The sequence below is a fragment of the Cyphomyrmex costatus genome, unplaced genomic scaffold (assembly GCF_001594065.2).
Source record: "Cyphomyrmex costatus isolate MS0001 unplaced genomic scaffold, Ccosl1.0 scaffold75, whole genome shotgun sequence".
Lineage (NCBI taxonomy): Eukaryota > Metazoa > Arthropoda > Insecta > Hymenoptera > Formicidae > Cyphomyrmex > Cyphomyrmex costatus.
In genome coordinates, this window is record NW_017280322.1 from 3,486,816 (window position 1) to 3,504,315 (window position 17,500).

At 29.9% G+C, this 17,500-nt stretch overlaps 2 protein-coding genes across 2 annotated transcripts in view; one reads left to right on the plus strand and one right to left on the minus strand.

Moving 5' to 3' along the window:
- ckn (CRK like proto-oncogene, adaptor protein) overlaps window positions 1-9,535 on the minus strand; it is a 16,098-nt gene extending 6,563 nt beyond the window's left edge. Inside the window, exons 1-2 of the mRNA XM_018548738.1 lie at window positions 9,332-9,535; window positions 1,241-1,519 (exon numbers count right to left, since the gene is read on the minus strand). Coding sequence (XP_018404240.1) covers window positions 1,241-1,519; window positions 9,332-9,347 — 295 coding nt within the window. The 5' untranslated portion in view covers window positions 9,348-9,535. The remainder of the gene's footprint in view (window positions 1-1,240; window positions 1,520-9,331) is intronic.
- A 4,758-nt stretch (window positions 9,536-14,293) lies between these two features.
- Window positions 14,294-17,500, plus strand: part of Hmt-1 (ABC transporter ATP-binding protein/permease Hmt-1) — a 4,531-nt gene continuing 1,324 nt past the window's right edge. Inside the window, exons 1-8 of the mRNA XM_018548860.1 lie at window positions 14,294-14,808; window positions 14,982-15,181; window positions 15,296-15,458; window positions 15,535-15,743; window positions 15,823-15,969; window positions 16,433-16,656; window positions 16,990-17,270; window positions 17,358-17,458. Coding sequence (XP_018404362.1) covers window positions 14,482-14,808; window positions 14,982-15,181; window positions 15,296-15,458; window positions 15,535-15,743; window positions 15,823-15,969; window positions 16,433-16,656; window positions 16,990-17,270; window positions 17,358-17,458 — 1,652 coding nt within the window. The 5' untranslated portion in view covers window positions 14,294-14,481. The remainder of the gene's footprint in view (window positions 14,809-14,981; window positions 15,182-15,295; window positions 15,459-15,534; window positions 15,744-15,822; window positions 15,970-16,432; window positions 16,657-16,989; window positions 17,271-17,357; window positions 17,459-17,500) is intronic.

Genomic DNA, 17,500 nt, shown 5'->3' on the forward strand with positions numbered 1-17,500 from the left:
GTATCGTCGAAAAGAAGTAGAAATTATCATCAGAACTATTGTATCTAAAAATTAATTTTTCAAAAATTTTTAATTTTTTTTTATTATTCGAAAATTTTTTTTATATATCAGGAACTCTAGGCAATCGCAAATTGAAGCTATTAAGCCGCTCAGAACTATTCCACCTCGAAATTCGATAAAAAGTTAGCACCCCATTTTTAAAAAATGTAAAAAAAATGTTTATTGAGCGGAACTCTTGTTATTAACTATAGGGAACTCTTCGTCTCGTCAAAAGGAAGTGGGAACTCTAATCAGAACTCCTGAGTACTGTAGTTGGGGTGCTAACTTAACATACCCAAAAAATCCTATATTTGGTCAAAGCGGATCCTAGTACTAAATATATTTCTTGTGTAAATTACATTTTGATTCTGCATACCGCGCATGCCGAAACATTTTTCAGTTTTAAAATGCATTCATAAAGGCATAATGATAGAATTTTTTAATGCAACGATAAGCATCTTTTACAAGAATATTAACTGTCATGTTAATGAAATGTAAACTTTGATTGAAAAATGTTGCAGAAATGCTGAAAATTTGCTGAAATTTCTCTAAAATTATTATTAAATTATTTTCTAACTTATCAATATCAAAAAACTTTGAAATTAAAAAACAAAATAAGAGTTCACAATTTTCCTTTTCGGTATATATTCTACGCATGAAGTACAAATTTACAAAATTTCAGAAAATCGGAGGGAGAATGTTATATTAAATATTTACCGATATTTAAAAATTATGTCTTTTGTATCAAGGATGGACATATTCGAATAATAACTCTAACAGCAAAATGTTAGCAATTTGCCTGCAAATTGGCAACAAACTTTATCAGATTTCCATCATAGTCATCTGTGTCCGCATTGACCTGTGAATTTATCGACAGAGCCTACTGATATGTTATGTTAGTAAATTGTTAGCAGAAACCAAGTAATGATGCAACGTTTACCCAGCAATTATTTAGCCAGCTTATTCGGCCCCTTTTTTACAATTCAGCCGTCTGACCAGATTTGACTATCTGGCCGAATTGTAAGAAAATCGTTTTCTACACTTAAGATAGAAACACTTGAGATAGAAATTTAAAATGTAATTTTTCAGTAATTATATTACAGTTGCATCCATTTATAATCGATCATGTCCATCCGTATTTTACATTATCCTTCGTGTTAGGAAAGAATTAGTCTAATAATACTTCACATATAATTCGCACCTTGATCTTCGGCGTGGGCATACTTGCCGATCACCGGTGGAAAGGTGAAGCCCGAATGTGTAAAAATAGGTCCTGGACTTTTTCCAGATGGCATCGCGTAGGAACCATCGTCTGTCGTACCTCCGGGGCCGCTTCCAGAGAGGAAGCAATTATCCTCGCTGCTAGCATATCCAACTGAGCCGAAAGAGGAACCGGAATGTCGAAACACATCTGGTACAGCTGGTGGAGCTACTTTCTTTGCTTGAGTCACGGCTTTGGATGGCCGACTCATTCCGCCAACTGTAAATAACAGAAAGAAAATTTTAATCCATTGCTGCATAGTATTTCATAGACTACATATCTTTGCGAAGTTTTTCTACATTATGTGCATAATTGGTGTATACATTTTATGTATAGAAAGATTGAATGCCTATACAAAGTTAGTCCTACATTTTTAGAATTAACTTATTTTGAGAATTATGCCGAATTATACCAGATTTTGTATTATAGTATACTACATATAAAACTAGGGATGTATCGAATATCCAGGAAATATTCGGCATTATCCGATACTTTTTCACTATTCGGCTAAATAGCCAGATATCATTAGTAATTAGCAATATATCCGATTGAAATTTTATATTGCATATATATATGTATATATATAGTAGTCATAACAAAATTTTTGCAAAATCTTTCTGCTGAATTTCTTGCATAGTTTATCTTTCCTTTTTTTTCTTTTCTTGATGGGAAGATAGAGAAAATTTTAATCTCTCTATTTTTCCCTTATTGACTTTTGTTTTGGAACTTTTTTTTCAGATATCCGAGGAAATATCTCTAGTATCTGATCGAATTATCCAAATATCCAAAAGCAATGTGACGCCAGATATCCGACATTCGATAATTTTACGATGCGGTATATCTCTATATAAAATTATAATAAAAAAATATAGTTAAAAATAAAAAAGAAAAACAATTTTTTCTTAAGTCAGTTCCCCTATTTTAATTTTTTAAAATTTTGTTAGGTTGTGCTAACATCGCGGATCTTCGTTGATCTTTTAAGAAAAATGCACAAAGAAAAATGACAAAGTCTATCGTTGGTGAAAGAAGACCAAGATAAGAAAAGAACCTTAACTAAGAAGGCTAAATAGTATCAGGTCAGGATAGATCATAAAATCACTGGTGATATGAAGCAGCCGCCTCCATATATTACCCAATTAACAACTTTTTAACACCTAAAATGGGGTAAGAGAACTGCACTGCACTACATTTTGGACATGCTTTTTGAGAGCTTATTTCAATTCGAAATCTCAATGTGCCTGTATACGGATGTATCTAAATTAAAAGACGCACCCTTTGTAGGATTTGCCATTGCGTCACATGACGAACTATGTAACAAATCGTATTAAAATTTAAAATAGCTGGATTTGTATCTTTATATTGTGTGGAGGCTATGTGGCAATCTTGGAGGTCTTGAAGCTGGAGTTTAAATATGAATGGCCTAGACTTACCATCTTTTTTCTTTGGACTCTTAAGTTGGTCTCAGATGTAGTAGAGACTCCGTTTAATCATTGCCATAGTTCATATATACATATAATATTATTAAAACAAATTATTAAAACGTTAATCATTAAGTTGAAGCAAGAAAGAGGAACGGAGGTCACACTGATATGGATTCCTAACCACAGATATTCGAGATAACAAGATGGGTTGACCAGAGAAGCAATCCGATCTGAAATCGATATTCAGATAGGAATTCCAACACTAGGATTTCGTAATTTGTGGAAAAATGAGACCATGGCGGATCTTCATCTATGAACCAGAAGTGAGTCTGGGGCTCGTTTTATTGAAATTATTTCTTGATCGACTCGAGAGACATGTGGTTCGGGAAGTTCGATTTGGACAGGAGGATAATTACTTTAACAGACTCCGCAGTGGACATGCCTCCCTAAGGGCCAGCCTCTTTAGAATCCATATTATTGACTCGCTTCTTTGTCTGAACTATGGAAAGGTAGGGACCGCGAACCATAATTTTCCAGGAGTGTAAAACATTCGAGTTCCTTGATTAAAATGAGTTAAAGCACCCCGAAAAGATGTAAATCCAACCATGCGACTCCACGTGATACATCTTTAGGTAATGTTAACGCCACTGAAACTTTGAAGTCTCATATAATTTATAAAAATCTCAATTAAAAATAATTTGTAAGTAGTGTTTTAAAAACGTCTTGATCTCAGTTACAAGAATATGCAATAAAAAAGATATGGGTTTCTTATATTTAAAGGATTCAAGTCAATCTTGATATGACCTTCACGACACCGCCTAAGATGAATCGCATATGCCCATGTAATGCATTTATTGATCTCCAATAACTTTTGTCTGAAATATTTTTTAAAATAACCACTTCCCTCATTTTTAAATGGGGAGGGGGAGTATGGATAGTCTAAAACATCCGATATATATATACATATTAATCAATATTTAAATATTAATTTAAAACCATGTAGTTTATAAATTGGTTATGTATGTATAATGTAAAATATTTTGAAAATTTAAATTTTAAATATGTATAATTATTTTCATTCAAGTTTTATGAAAAACAACTAAAACTTAATATCCTTTAAGATTTGATTATATGTTATATAAAATATCCGCACACTTACGGTACAAGAGGTTTTTCCAACTGCCATAAATGGCTTTGATGCATTTGTTCAGGGACGTACTTGGCAACACTGTTGTCTCACGCGCGCGCAGATTGCCTTCGGAGCAACTTCTAAACAGGTTTTGGTTCGTACCGATCTTACTCATGGTTATTTCATGCAAATATAATTTCGCCATTAAATTTTCTGGAATACCATGAGAAATCCAGGTTTCTACAGCGGGATCGCAAAAACTCTTATAGGTAGATGATAACTTTTTCGAGGACTTGTGCAAAAATCGTTTTCCAGGTGGTAAGGGGGGAGGTCCCAGACAGTTCGTTATGGAAGTGATCGCCATTTGTAATATATTGGAATTTGTTTCAAATCGTTTTGCGCGAATGCAAATAGCTTTTTAGAATTCTAACGTATAATTATCACTTGGATTAAATCAACTTACAATTAGTGACATTACACTGATTACACTTTCATATATTATATTTCCACAATTGTACTTATCGGTATCTGCTATTTGTGAATATATTGTGAATATATCTATAAATCTCAATTCAATCGAAGAAAATTATTACATATGTTATCAAAATGCAAATCGCTCTTAAATGTTATTGCGATAAGTCACTGTAGACTTTTTTCACATATGGAACATTTATAATTACTTCTGTTACATAACATTACGTATAATTTTTTAAGTCAGTATTAACATGCTTTTAAATTACTTATTCTTGTTATTTGATTTTAAATCACTATACAGAAGACTGAACAAAAACACCGTTTAAACATTACTAGGAAATTTGGTAATAATACTCTCATATAAAACAAATTATTCACACAGTATAGCAGAAACATTAACAAGTTTAATCACTTTTTAACTTAACAATAATTTCGTTTAAAGCACTGTTCAAAAGTCAATTTATCCTACAAAAATTTGAGGAAACACAATAACATATCAAATTCAGTCGCATAGCTCGCTCGTCAACAGTCTTATAAAGGAAAATCACAGTGACAGTTCCAAATACAACTATTGGAAAGTGCGGTTTAGATAAGCGCAGGCGCACGTATGGTTCGATGAAACGGCACATTGATGGTAACAAACACGAATGGAGATTGAAGGTGGGTGAACAAGTTTCAGAACAGCGTGGGCTGCGATTCTGCTAGAATATGAATGGATAGTGTGAAAAGCATAGTCTGTGAATCGACGAGATATATAAAAATATTGAAAGAACATTGAGAGTAGAAGAAAAGACTAAATTATTTGATGTGACAGTTGAAAAAAGGATATCTCATTAACTACTTGACAAGTTTTGTGCAAAATAATACGTAGTTTACAATTTACAAGGAAATAACGCGTATTTTTCTTCATTAATAATGGTCAGTAAATCGTTCATTTTTTTTTTTTTTTAATGTGTTTCAGAAGAATACTAGATGAAAATAGTTAAATTAAATAAATAATAAATAAGAATAAAAAACAATCAGAAATTGAATAAGTTTCCAGCTGTAATTTATTCTTATTTATTTGTTTACTTATCTACCCATTTATTAATTTATTCATTAATTATAATAATATAAAAATTATAATTAAATTTTAATCGGGAAAATGTAGTAAGCGCAAGGAGTCCTATAGTACGCTACGCTCCTGCGTATTCCGATTGATCAACTTTAATCGTTAATAACTCGGTAAATAATAATCTGGACCAAAATTGGAAAAGGAATTTTTAGTTCAAAATTTCATCCTCTTTCGCTTCCAGAAATATTAATTAAAAATTGTGGGACACCATGTATTATACAGTCTCTTTGAAAAATAAAAGTTGATACAATTAAAAATTTAGTTTGGTTACCCCAAAATAAAACAAAGAGTTATACAAATAGAAAGTTTTGATATAATCAATCTTGAGTATTGTGAAATCATACAAGCAGAGAGAAAAAATATTGAATACATTTTTACATAAAAAAATATTGAATATATTCCTCTTTAATAAATTGTTTTGCAAATAATAATAATAATAATAATAATAATAATAATAATAATAATAATAACTGTAGAACAGAAATTGTTTAGCGGCAATATATAGATAAGATATTGTAGTATTTCAAATATATACACTAATGGAGCATTTATGTGTATAATAAAAAATCATGAATTTAATAATATATTATCCAAATATTTATGTTAATAATCAGGATCAACTGTCGATCATGTTAACTTTCTCTAATCCTTTACTACCCTTTTTGTAAAGACAAAAAACCCAGAGTTGACGATCTTTAATAATATCTCGACGGTGAAAGAATTCTTAGCGCAATTTTAGTTATTAATATATGAACTATAATCTATAATCAAATAAAAAAATAAAAATTAAATCGGATAAATCATTTGACGTATAATAAAAAGGATTTATAATAAAAAAATTTAACGTTCTGAGAATTCAAACTCTCGTCAATTGGAAAATAAGGAAAAGTATAATTGTGTACCTCGGTTAGCTCAGTTACGTTGCTTTCTTACTTATCGACACAGTTCTAATACCTATCATACAGCTGACCAGACACCCAATTGCAATTTTCTCAGAAACAAAAGCCTTCCATCCAAAACCTTTTACAGTGTTAATTATACTTAACCTTCCCCTTTGAATGAGTTATGGCTCATTCTATTTGGCAATATTTATAATTCTCACAATATTTATAATCTCCTTATTAATACTTTTTATTACTCTACATAATAAAAATATATTATTATATAAGTATATATATTCCAATTTTTCAATAAATAAAATTTAAAGTTTTCGGTCTTTTATACAAAAAGTCGTGTCAAGTCGTATGTGATACATTAAAATTAGCGATATTCCTTTTCGTATTCTATCCATTTCTATCGATTTTTTAAAGCAGGGTTATACATCTTTTTTGCTTTTATTTATATTTCTAATTTACTATAATATTAAATATGACTGCAATTTCCAGTCATAAAAAACACATTCATTACACATTGTATGATTCAATACTACGTAAAGTTATAGTAAAGTATATATGGTACATTTTTGCCCTATCTAGGCAATTACTAAAATTTTTTCATAGAGTTAAATAGAATTTGATTACTTTTAGCAATGTGCTTTGCTATAGAAATTTAGATTAAAAAAGTATTAAAATAAGATATAGTAAATTTATAACGTAAAAAATATTAATCTAGAAAAGATTTTATGTTAAAACCAAAATTAAAACTTAAATTTATTTTTTCTATAAAAGCATTAAAAAGCGCCAAATAAAAATTTAAACACATAAAATTCAATTTTTTTTAACATACATGAGTAATGTTACATCTGAAAGAATATGGTAAAACAAAATCTGAAACAAAATGGTCATGTATTGTATAACCTGGCTTAGCGCCGAGACACTACCCCTCGGTCTCCAAATCATGAAAATTATTACGCTTTATTGAAAAATGTTTATACAGAGTGATTGTACAGAACAAATGTAACTAACTTTGACATATTGTTCGGAAGATCATTCTAAATAAAAAATGTCATATAGAGACTGTGCTTAAATTTATGTAGTTGTAAAAAGTCAAAACTTTTGTTGCTGATATAGTAAAATCACAATCATATTTGATGAAAAGTAACTTTTGAGGAATCAAAATAAAACAAAAAAATATGAAACATCAGTCAATTTCTTCAAAGAATTATTGATACACCGAATGGAATCGTATTACTGTATCGTGTTACATAATTCCTTGATTGGTGCAATACGTGCATTCAAGTTTAAAAGTACCGTAAATAAATAATATTTGCATATTCTCCTGTTTCTCTTGTTTTTTTTATTTCTCAAAGATCACTACCTGTCAAACATAGAATTTTACTATGATAGTAAAATTTTAAAATTTCTGTGATTTAAATAAGTATTGTCTAAGCTCAATAACATATTTTTTTCTGGGGATAATCTTCTAAACAATTTGTTTCTGTACTTGTTCTGAATTACTTTGTATGTTAACAAACATCATAAATTTGTTAAGAGAATATTTTCTCCGTCTTAAAAAGATGTAATTAAATAATTATACAAAACAAAGAATAATAAAACATATTTGTAATTGAAAAGGTTAGAAAAAAAAAGAAATTTAATTTGAAAAAATAGCTCTAAACCATTTATAATTTTATTCTATGATAGTTAATATTATTTTAAATCTAATTATATGTAAGTGCAAAGTGTGTATAAGAGTAATATTGTGTGTGTGTGTGTGTGTGTGTGTGTGTGTGTGTGTGTGTGTGTGTGTGTGTGTACACATATGAAATACTCTGAAATAAATTTTGTCCATAAATTCTTGATGACATAAACAATTATATAGGAATTCAAAAAACCAATCAACATTTACGTGATAGAGATATTTCCATATACACTTCATAACAAAAGATTTCATCGGCAATCAGTTGTAACCATTACTAAATAACATGTAAATTATTAATCGCTGGTTAGTGACAACTCACTGATTGCTGATGGAATCTTCTGTTATGAAGTATGCATGAAAATTAAATGAGAACATTCAAAACGTGTAGTTTATAAACACTGAGGTAAACATCACATGTAGAAACTAGTAAATTATTCATGATGTTAATGTGCAGAAATATTATTATCTCAAAAAGGGTCAAGTTTTCGACTTATGTTCACAAGATTTTTACTCAACACAGTATATAAGTACTATTTACCACAAATGCTGAATAATTTTTCAACATTCTATGTATATCCATATAAAAACCTTGATATAAATTTAAAAAAATTAAAAGATATTAATAAAAAAGTTTAACTGATATCATTCACTATGTATAATTTATTTAGCGCTACTTTTAGTATTATTATTTTTGTAGTATATATCTTATACATAAACGTATTTAAAAAATATAATTATAAATTTTTCAATAAATATTCTTTCTTAAAAAATATCTCTTAAATATCTCTCAATCTAGTTTTTGTGCACTAAAATACATTTCTAAAAACAATTAAATTGTATTTAATGTCTTTAAACTTTCGAAAATTAAAATATAAAATTCTACAAAACTTTTAGTTAATTCTTATAATAATATCGATTTTACTTGACATAAGTATCCAATAAAAAATAAATTCGTAATGAAAGAGGGTATCTAAATTATAATATAATACTATATACTATATAACAGTCAATCAGATAATAAAGTACGTCGCTTCGAAATAAGATTATAGAGACATAACAGCACATATAACAGCCATCGTACACACACGTATATACATGCACGCGCGTACACATTCACACATGCACAAAGCATATGTAAAGCAGACCGACCAATGTAACATAATCGATCTCGATACGACAATGCGAAAGTCGAGAACAATGATTTTCAACGAGAACAAGGATAAGGCAAATGTCGTTCGGCGAAAAAGGATAAAGAGAATCGAGAACCGAACGCGAGAACATAACATTTGGCAGCAATCGTAACGATGGCTTACCGCTAATGCGTCTCATGGCGGCTCACGACGAGGCTCGCGCTCAAGATCCTTCGAGCTGTATACTGCGCCGTCGTAATGCGAACGATAGATCCTCGCGCGCAACGTAAACAACATACCACGCGGATTGGGCGCCGATGTATCATCTACACCGTACACACGTCGTTCCTGAAGCGCGTCGAGGCGCTCGCGCCATTGCTCACGCGAATACCGCTCTTCAGTGACCCCAGCCGAAATCGTCAGAAGCGTACGCCAGCGTACGTTCCTCCAACATATCCAAACAGTTCACGCGACGCGCGATCACACGCGAGGTGATTGACGCTGTGCCTCGAGTTCACTCCAAGCCTTACTTTGTACTCCCCGAGATCACGAAACTACACCACAGACCAAAAAAAACAACCACAAAACTCTTAATGAGCATTCGTATGACTTGCGCACGACATAACGATGCGGCGACCAGACACGCGACACTGCAGTGCTTTCTCGCACAATGCCGATTAATGCTTCAAATCGCCGCTAGGGTGTATGAGTAGTCGATAATCACCGATGATGTATATATCTATAAATGAAGATAAAAGACGATATTTTTAACGAATTTCTTCAAAGAATTTTTTACATTATGTTAAAAAAATGTAGACAGCAACAGAAGAATATTAATATTACAAAGTTATTTATAATATTAATAAGTAACAAACATTTTCAGAGTCTATATATTTCAAAAATACCTATTAATGTATTTTTATAAGAGAATACATTAGAATATTTTAATGCTTTTAAAACAGACGAATAAAAAATTCCTTTTAAATATGAAAAACTTAGATCGCAGTACAGAGAAGACATTTCCATTTTGAGTAGTTATAAATATGCTTTATTTATTCACATATTTCTAATTTATTAATCTTAAATAATTTTAACGCCGAATATTTGGAGCAATCTTGATTTTATTGATTATACCTTTTTTACTTAGATAACGCAGTATGTTACTTAAATACACCTCAGCAAACCACACATGTAACTTATAATTGTAGATGTAACATTACATGAGTGTCAGGAATGTTATATGTAATATTATTTGCAATAATAAATTATATAACGTACTGGGATACAGTTCTATATCAGTAACTTTAAACATATCGGTTGACACAGCTTCAACTTGTTACTATAAAGCCTCTTCTTCTTTAAAAAATACTTTTGCTCCAGGAATTACAGAATATGCTTCCACGCTTTTCACATTTCCGTTTCCGATCTTCGATGGTGTTGACGGGAATACAACAGCTGGTAGATTACGTCGCCCTTGGATATCACGATTATCTATTTGCGACAAAAAATCTTATTTAACATCTTATGTCTCTAACGTCGATATGCGAGACGTAGATCATTTAATTAAAATAGATTTATCATCCCTCGCACGCGAGCGCTGATTAAATTCTCTCATAAGAAATTCTCCGAATTTCTCGTTTACTCTGATTCGCGAGTTTTGCAACCTTATTCTTCCCTTATGTTTCCTTTAGCCTGGATCTGGAATAGGTTTTTAAGCCTTAAGCCATAAAAAATGGACGAATCTCAGTAAATTATTCTCCTCACATTCGACTGTAATTGCCCAATTTCCTACGGCTTAAGACTGAAAACATCTATTATAGATTCGGACTTAATCAATGTTTTATTGACACTTGGTTTACGTTTTATTTTCATCAGGGTTCAGTCATTGCTCCAGCATTTCCTTAAAACGTATCAGAGATTCTAAGATTTCCAATCTAATAACTTCACAAAATCTTCTTTCATTAAGCTGATTTGTCCAGTTCCCAGCAAGTACATCTAAAAAATTATAAAGTTATAAATATATTCATTATTATATTATATAATAGAGGAAGAAGGGTAAGATGAACCTCTTAAGCAGAAATAGCTGCATGTACAGTGGACTTCATGTTGAAAGTCATTACATGAACAGTAGAGTAATTCTTAATACATTGCATGTAGCAAAAAAAGACATTGACTTTGAAATTATTTGATTAATAATTTTTTAATAAGTAACGAGCAATGGTTAAAACCTGTTGTAGATTGCTCAAGTTCAAGGTTGTCGGTGCTGACTCCCCTATTCTAAATTATCCAATTGTATACAGTCTGTATGTTATGATCAATGTTTTGTACCGAGTAATTTTCAAATATATGATTGTTATTTATACGAATTAAAAATTGTATACAAATATAGTTTACATTTAAAAAAAATTCAAAAATATTAGGAGTGCATTAAGAAATTAGATTACGAGATCTACTTGGAAGAATTTGACATTTCTTTATGATTCACGACAGTTTTATAATACATTGACATCATTTTTTAATAGTTGAAAAGTTAAAACAGTTAAAATGGACCATTTTACTTCATGGTTCGTCTTACCTCACTTCCCCTCTATATAAATAGAAAAAATTAATAATGAAATAAATACATACATTTTGTTTTTTCAAATTATCTACGAGCAGTGTTTGTTTCTTAAATGCTTGCATTAATTTTGATCGCTGCTTTTCCAAATTTTTTACGGCTAATTCTTTATCTTCTTGTAATTTTCTAATTTGATTTTTTAATTCCTGCAAAGTGTAAATAAAATGTGTCACAAATAATTTATGTTGTACAGATTTAAAAGCATTTTTAGAATACGGCAGCTTTTAAAATGTCTATTTAGATAAACTTGCATAACTTTGTCAGATTCTTTTGTTTCAAATTAAAATGTGTTGAATTAGTATATTTTCATTAAGTTTTGTGGTAAAGAGCCTATATATATTCTAAATAATTACTGATTTAAATATACTTCAGATTACTTCATTATACCTTCTCATTTATCTGACTACATTTTAATGCATCTCGAAGTTTCTCATTGTTATCTCGAGATTTATTTAATTTCACGTCAAGATTGGTTGACTGTTGATTTAATATTCGTATCTCTTTTTTAAGATTTTCTAAGTCCTAAAAGAAAATATCTTTAATTAACAATATTCAATACTAAAGACCGTTAATGTATGAACATAATTAATACGAATACGAAGCCTATAACAGTCTAGCTTGGATCTTTAATTGTTTACATATAAACTACCGCGGTACTATCACGAATTAAAACAAATTAATAATTAATTAATATACGTAGTCCTACCCCAACCTGTGCGTCAAACAATTGTCGGCCTTAATTAATATAAGTTATAAATTAATATATATGTATTTAAATATATATAAAGCAGCTGAACTTTCAAAGCAACAAGCACTAGCGATTGTCCAACTCAAATAATGAGCTATATTCTACAAAATAGAGCAATTTAAACAAGATGGAAGACAATAAAGAAAGATATATGTGTGTGTGTGTGTGTGTGTGTAACAAAAAGAATGCAACATACCTTTTTCAAGATAATATTTTCTTTACTCAAAGTTTGAGAGTCTGACAATATATCTGAATTTATACGTTCCAACTTTGTAATTGTATCATTTAATGTTTCTATTTGATTGCGTAATTTAATTTGGACATCATCAAGTTTCCTCTTTTCCACTTCTAATTCTTTATAATAATCGCACTATATGTAAACACAATTATTTTATAAAATAAGATGTTAAAAAGTATATTTTTTGCTCTCTAAAAGTGGAACTTAAGGGGATTTTGGTGTCTTCTGTTTTCTGATCAAATATAATTAATGTTCAAATCCTCTAAAATATTTTAATAAGTTTAAAGTCTGATTACACCAATATTATTTCAGCTTTAAGCATGATTTAATTTTTTGTTTGTCTTTATTTAGAAAGAAACATGAAGACAAACACATGTTTAAGATCCCATTGCATCAAAATTATTTTAATTTTAAATAAGGTTTAAATCTCTTTGTCTTTGTCTCTCTCTCTCTCTCTCTCTCTCTCTCTCTCTCTCTCTCTTTCGGCTTTAAAAAGAGTTTTAAATTTTGCTTAAAATCAAAGTATATGCAGCAATTAAGCTAAAGTTAACTTTGTTTAAAATTAAAATAACACAATTAGGCCTAAGAAATTTTCATCATAAAATAATTATATACTTCAGTTAATTTTTTCAAAATGTTCTTTATTTATGTATAACTGATATAAATATCAAGCAATAAAACAACAGTAACTCTATTGAACAATAAAACGATAAAAAATATTACCTTATTATTATACTCGAGTTGCATTACTTCTAACTTTTTATACAGCATATCTATTTTACCTTTGAGCAGAGTAATAATAGCTTTATTTTCTATATTATTATCCTTTTTCAGAATCTCATTGTTACTGGTACATTCTATTAATGGAATTTCAGAAACTTTAATTAATGTCTTTAACTGTTTATTTTTCTTTGGTGTTACATCTTCTGAGTGTATACTTTTTGCATCTTTCACCACAAATTTTGGAAGCAATTGATTTACGTCGCTAAATAAATTTTCGCCAACATGAACATGTCTAATTGAATCAACAGTCTTCATTACGTTTTGTGCTTTTAGCTGGAGATCATGATTTAATCTGTGAAATTCCTTTTCCTTTGCTAATATGTCATCAGACATGTTTCATGGATAATTATTCAGTTTAGCTCTACAAATTTTGATAAAATGAAACTTATTCGACACGTTTGTAGACAATGCGAACAAATCTGTAATGGTTAAAAAAAACATCTATCCTGTGAAATCCTGTGAGATATTAATCGTAGAAGTTCACTATTGAGGTTATAAACTTGGTTACATCAACCCGTTTTCTGCTCTTGTACTAGCGTCAAAACAGATCACGTGATAAAAATTGACGAATATCAAGCGTTAATTTTCTCACGTGACCTATTTTGATGTTAAAAAATGAGAGCGCGATCGTCAGCATGAAAAAGCACCTTTACAATCAAGGAGCATCTCCGACACTTCGATTTCGTTACTTCCGAACTCCGGACTTTACTTCCACCTTCTACCATTCTTATTACTCCGTGGACCGTGAGTGTGTGGCTGACAGCTTCCTAACCTGGAATAGTCGGCAATTTCCACGATTAAATATCTTGATTTTCGGAGCAGAGCGACGCTTATTTCTATCAGATTCACGAAAAAACGTTGTATATTTTTGTAATTATGTATGCTGAACAAATATGTATCGGATAAGAAAAAATATTGAGTGATACAACAATAATTGAAGACTGATAATGGCACAGATATCCAGCAATATTACTACAATGAGATATTGTCCACCAAACATAACTTTTACCAATATTTGGATAGACCATGGCGTGTCTAAATGTTTCATGGATACTATCTGTACTAGTATAATTTTTTTATATTTAATTATATTTGGATCGATCCAACTTTGGATATATCGCAAGTATGGAACTGACACTGACGAAAATACATTACCAAAAAGCAAACTATATAAATTACAAAAATTTGTATTGTATCTTGTCCCCATTTTAAGTGTAATAAGAATAATTTTACAAGCTACAGTCTTGGATGATGGAATGATCTATGGATATATGGTGAGAATTATACATTTTATATATATATATAAATCACAAGTCAACTCAAATTGTCAATGTAAACCACAGCAGTTGTTGACACCGAAATATAAATAAACTGCTGCTACTCACATTGATGATTTGAATTATTATAATTTGTAATTGTTAACATAAATGTTAACATTTTTTTATAGATATTAACAACAATATTGACAGTCATTGTTTATCCATACTCAATTTATATATTGAAAGTTGAAAGACATAAATTGTTGCCAAGCGTGCCACCACATGGTCATGGATTAGTACTACTAGGTTTTTGGACATTAGCATTTGTTGCTGAAAATCTTGTTTTAATTAATATTGGAAAGATTGAATGGTGGTTCCACTTGAATTCGTAAGTTAATATTAAAACAAAGAAAATTCTACAAAAAGGACAATATAATTTCAAAAACCAATCTCCAATGCAATTGTTCCAGAATTAATTTTATCTAATTGAAATTTTTTGCAGCTTGACAGATCAAATCGAAATGGCTCTATTTATTTTGCGATATGTTAGTAACTTGTTGATTTTTGCTCTTGGCTTACGGGCTCCTGGCATTGCTAACATTTTTGATTCTGATTATCGTATGCTTAATGATGACACAGTTACACGATCACGATATTATCAAAGAGTAAGCAATATGCATAATTATGAAAACAATATGCTGTAGTATATGATTGAGAGTATTCATATAAAAATATTTATAGAGATCAGATAATACTTCTACATGGAAAAATTTGTGGTACAAAATTAAAATTTTAATGCCATTTTTATGGCCAAAGTCAGATTGTTTACTTCAATTTAGAGTTATATTTTGCTTCACGTTGTTGATAGCTGGACGTTTGACAAATCTTTATGTACCAATTTATAATAAAAAAATCGTAGACAGTGTTACAACTGTTCCTGTGAAATTTAGGTAATAATAACTGGACTTTTTATTATACACTCTGATTAATTTATAAAAATGTTATTTCTATAATTTCAATTTCTTGCAGATGGGATATAATATTGATATATGTAACATTAAAATTTCTACAAGGTGGTGGTACAGGAGGTATGGGTGTGTTGAACAATTTAAGGTCCTTTCTCTGGATTCGTATTCAGCAATATACTACTCGTGAAGTGGAAATAGAATTATTCAGGTTAAAATTAAAGTTTCTTTTTTAAAAGTGTGTCGAAAACAGCCAATTTCTTTGAAGTGCTCAGAACAATTGGCTGTATGGTATAAAAGTGTATGAGTCTTTATAAAGTCATTGATTTCGAAACATATTCATATTTCAAATACATTCTATAATTTTTTTTTTATAGAGTTATACCGTTTTAAAAAAAGTGTTACAAAACGGATAACTTTTTCTTATAAATTTATTATAAGTCAGAAACAAATTATGATAGAAAATTTTATTAGAAAGAAAATTAATATATTTTCTTTTTAATTTCGTATGAGTGCATGCGTGTATCAATGCGCAGAATCAACGATATTACAAACACGCTTACTACCCAATTATGAATCCTGATTATAGACTGATTATAAAATTTATAATTATAATTAAAATTTATAATAACATATTTACATATATAACTATAAATATAATATATTATCTTTAGGCATTTACATGGATTGAGCTTGCGCTGGCATCTTGGAAGAAAAACTGGTGAAGTATTAAGAATTATGGACCGTGGCACAGACTCAATCAATAATTTACTCAATTATGTTCTTTTTTCAATTCTACCAACTATTATTGATATTATTGTAGCCGTTTTGTTTTTCATCAGTGCATTTAATAAATGGTTTGGTCTCATCGTTTTTACAACTATGGCTCTTTATATAGGTAAGCATAATAGTAATAATAATAATATTAATAACGAATATTTGTCAATAATAGATGCGATTAGCCAATTTTAATGGACAACCGCCGATTAAAGTTAATCGGAATTAGTCGAAATGGATCTTAATCGGGTTTAATAACATCTATAATTATGAAACTGACCAATTATAGCTATTCCTGTGAATTACTATGATTGGACCAGTTCCATAACTGATTAATATGGAGATGTTATTAAACCCGATTGAGAGTGCTGTGTAAATGTAGTCGTTATCACAACCAGCGGGTCACGAAGTACTAATTCAAATCATTTCTTTATTAATATATTTGTCAATTTAGCTGCTACAATTGCGATTACGGAATGGCGTACAAAATTTCAAAGACGTATGAATTTGGCCGACAACGCACAGAAAGCACGCAGCGTTGATAGTTTACTGAACTTTGAAACGGTGAAATATTACGGTGCTGAAGCATACGAAGTGGACAACTATAGGAAGGCGATTTTAGATTTCCAAGTACAAGAATGGAAATCAATAATTACACTAAATATCTTAAATTGTTTGCAAAATATAATTGTCTGTAGTGGATTATTATTCGGATCGCTATTATGTGTACATATGGTTAGTACTCGTAAAAAAATTACATTATGTAATCGTAAGAATAAATAGTAGCGAGATATTTACAATAATAATTTGATTATTTCGCAGGTTATCTCCCATCAAGGTTTAACAATTGGCGACTATGTCTTGTTCGCTAGTTATATAGTACAACTTTATGTACCACTAAATTGGTTTGGTACATATTATAGGTAATATATATTTAAAAACGGACATATTTATATAACGCATGA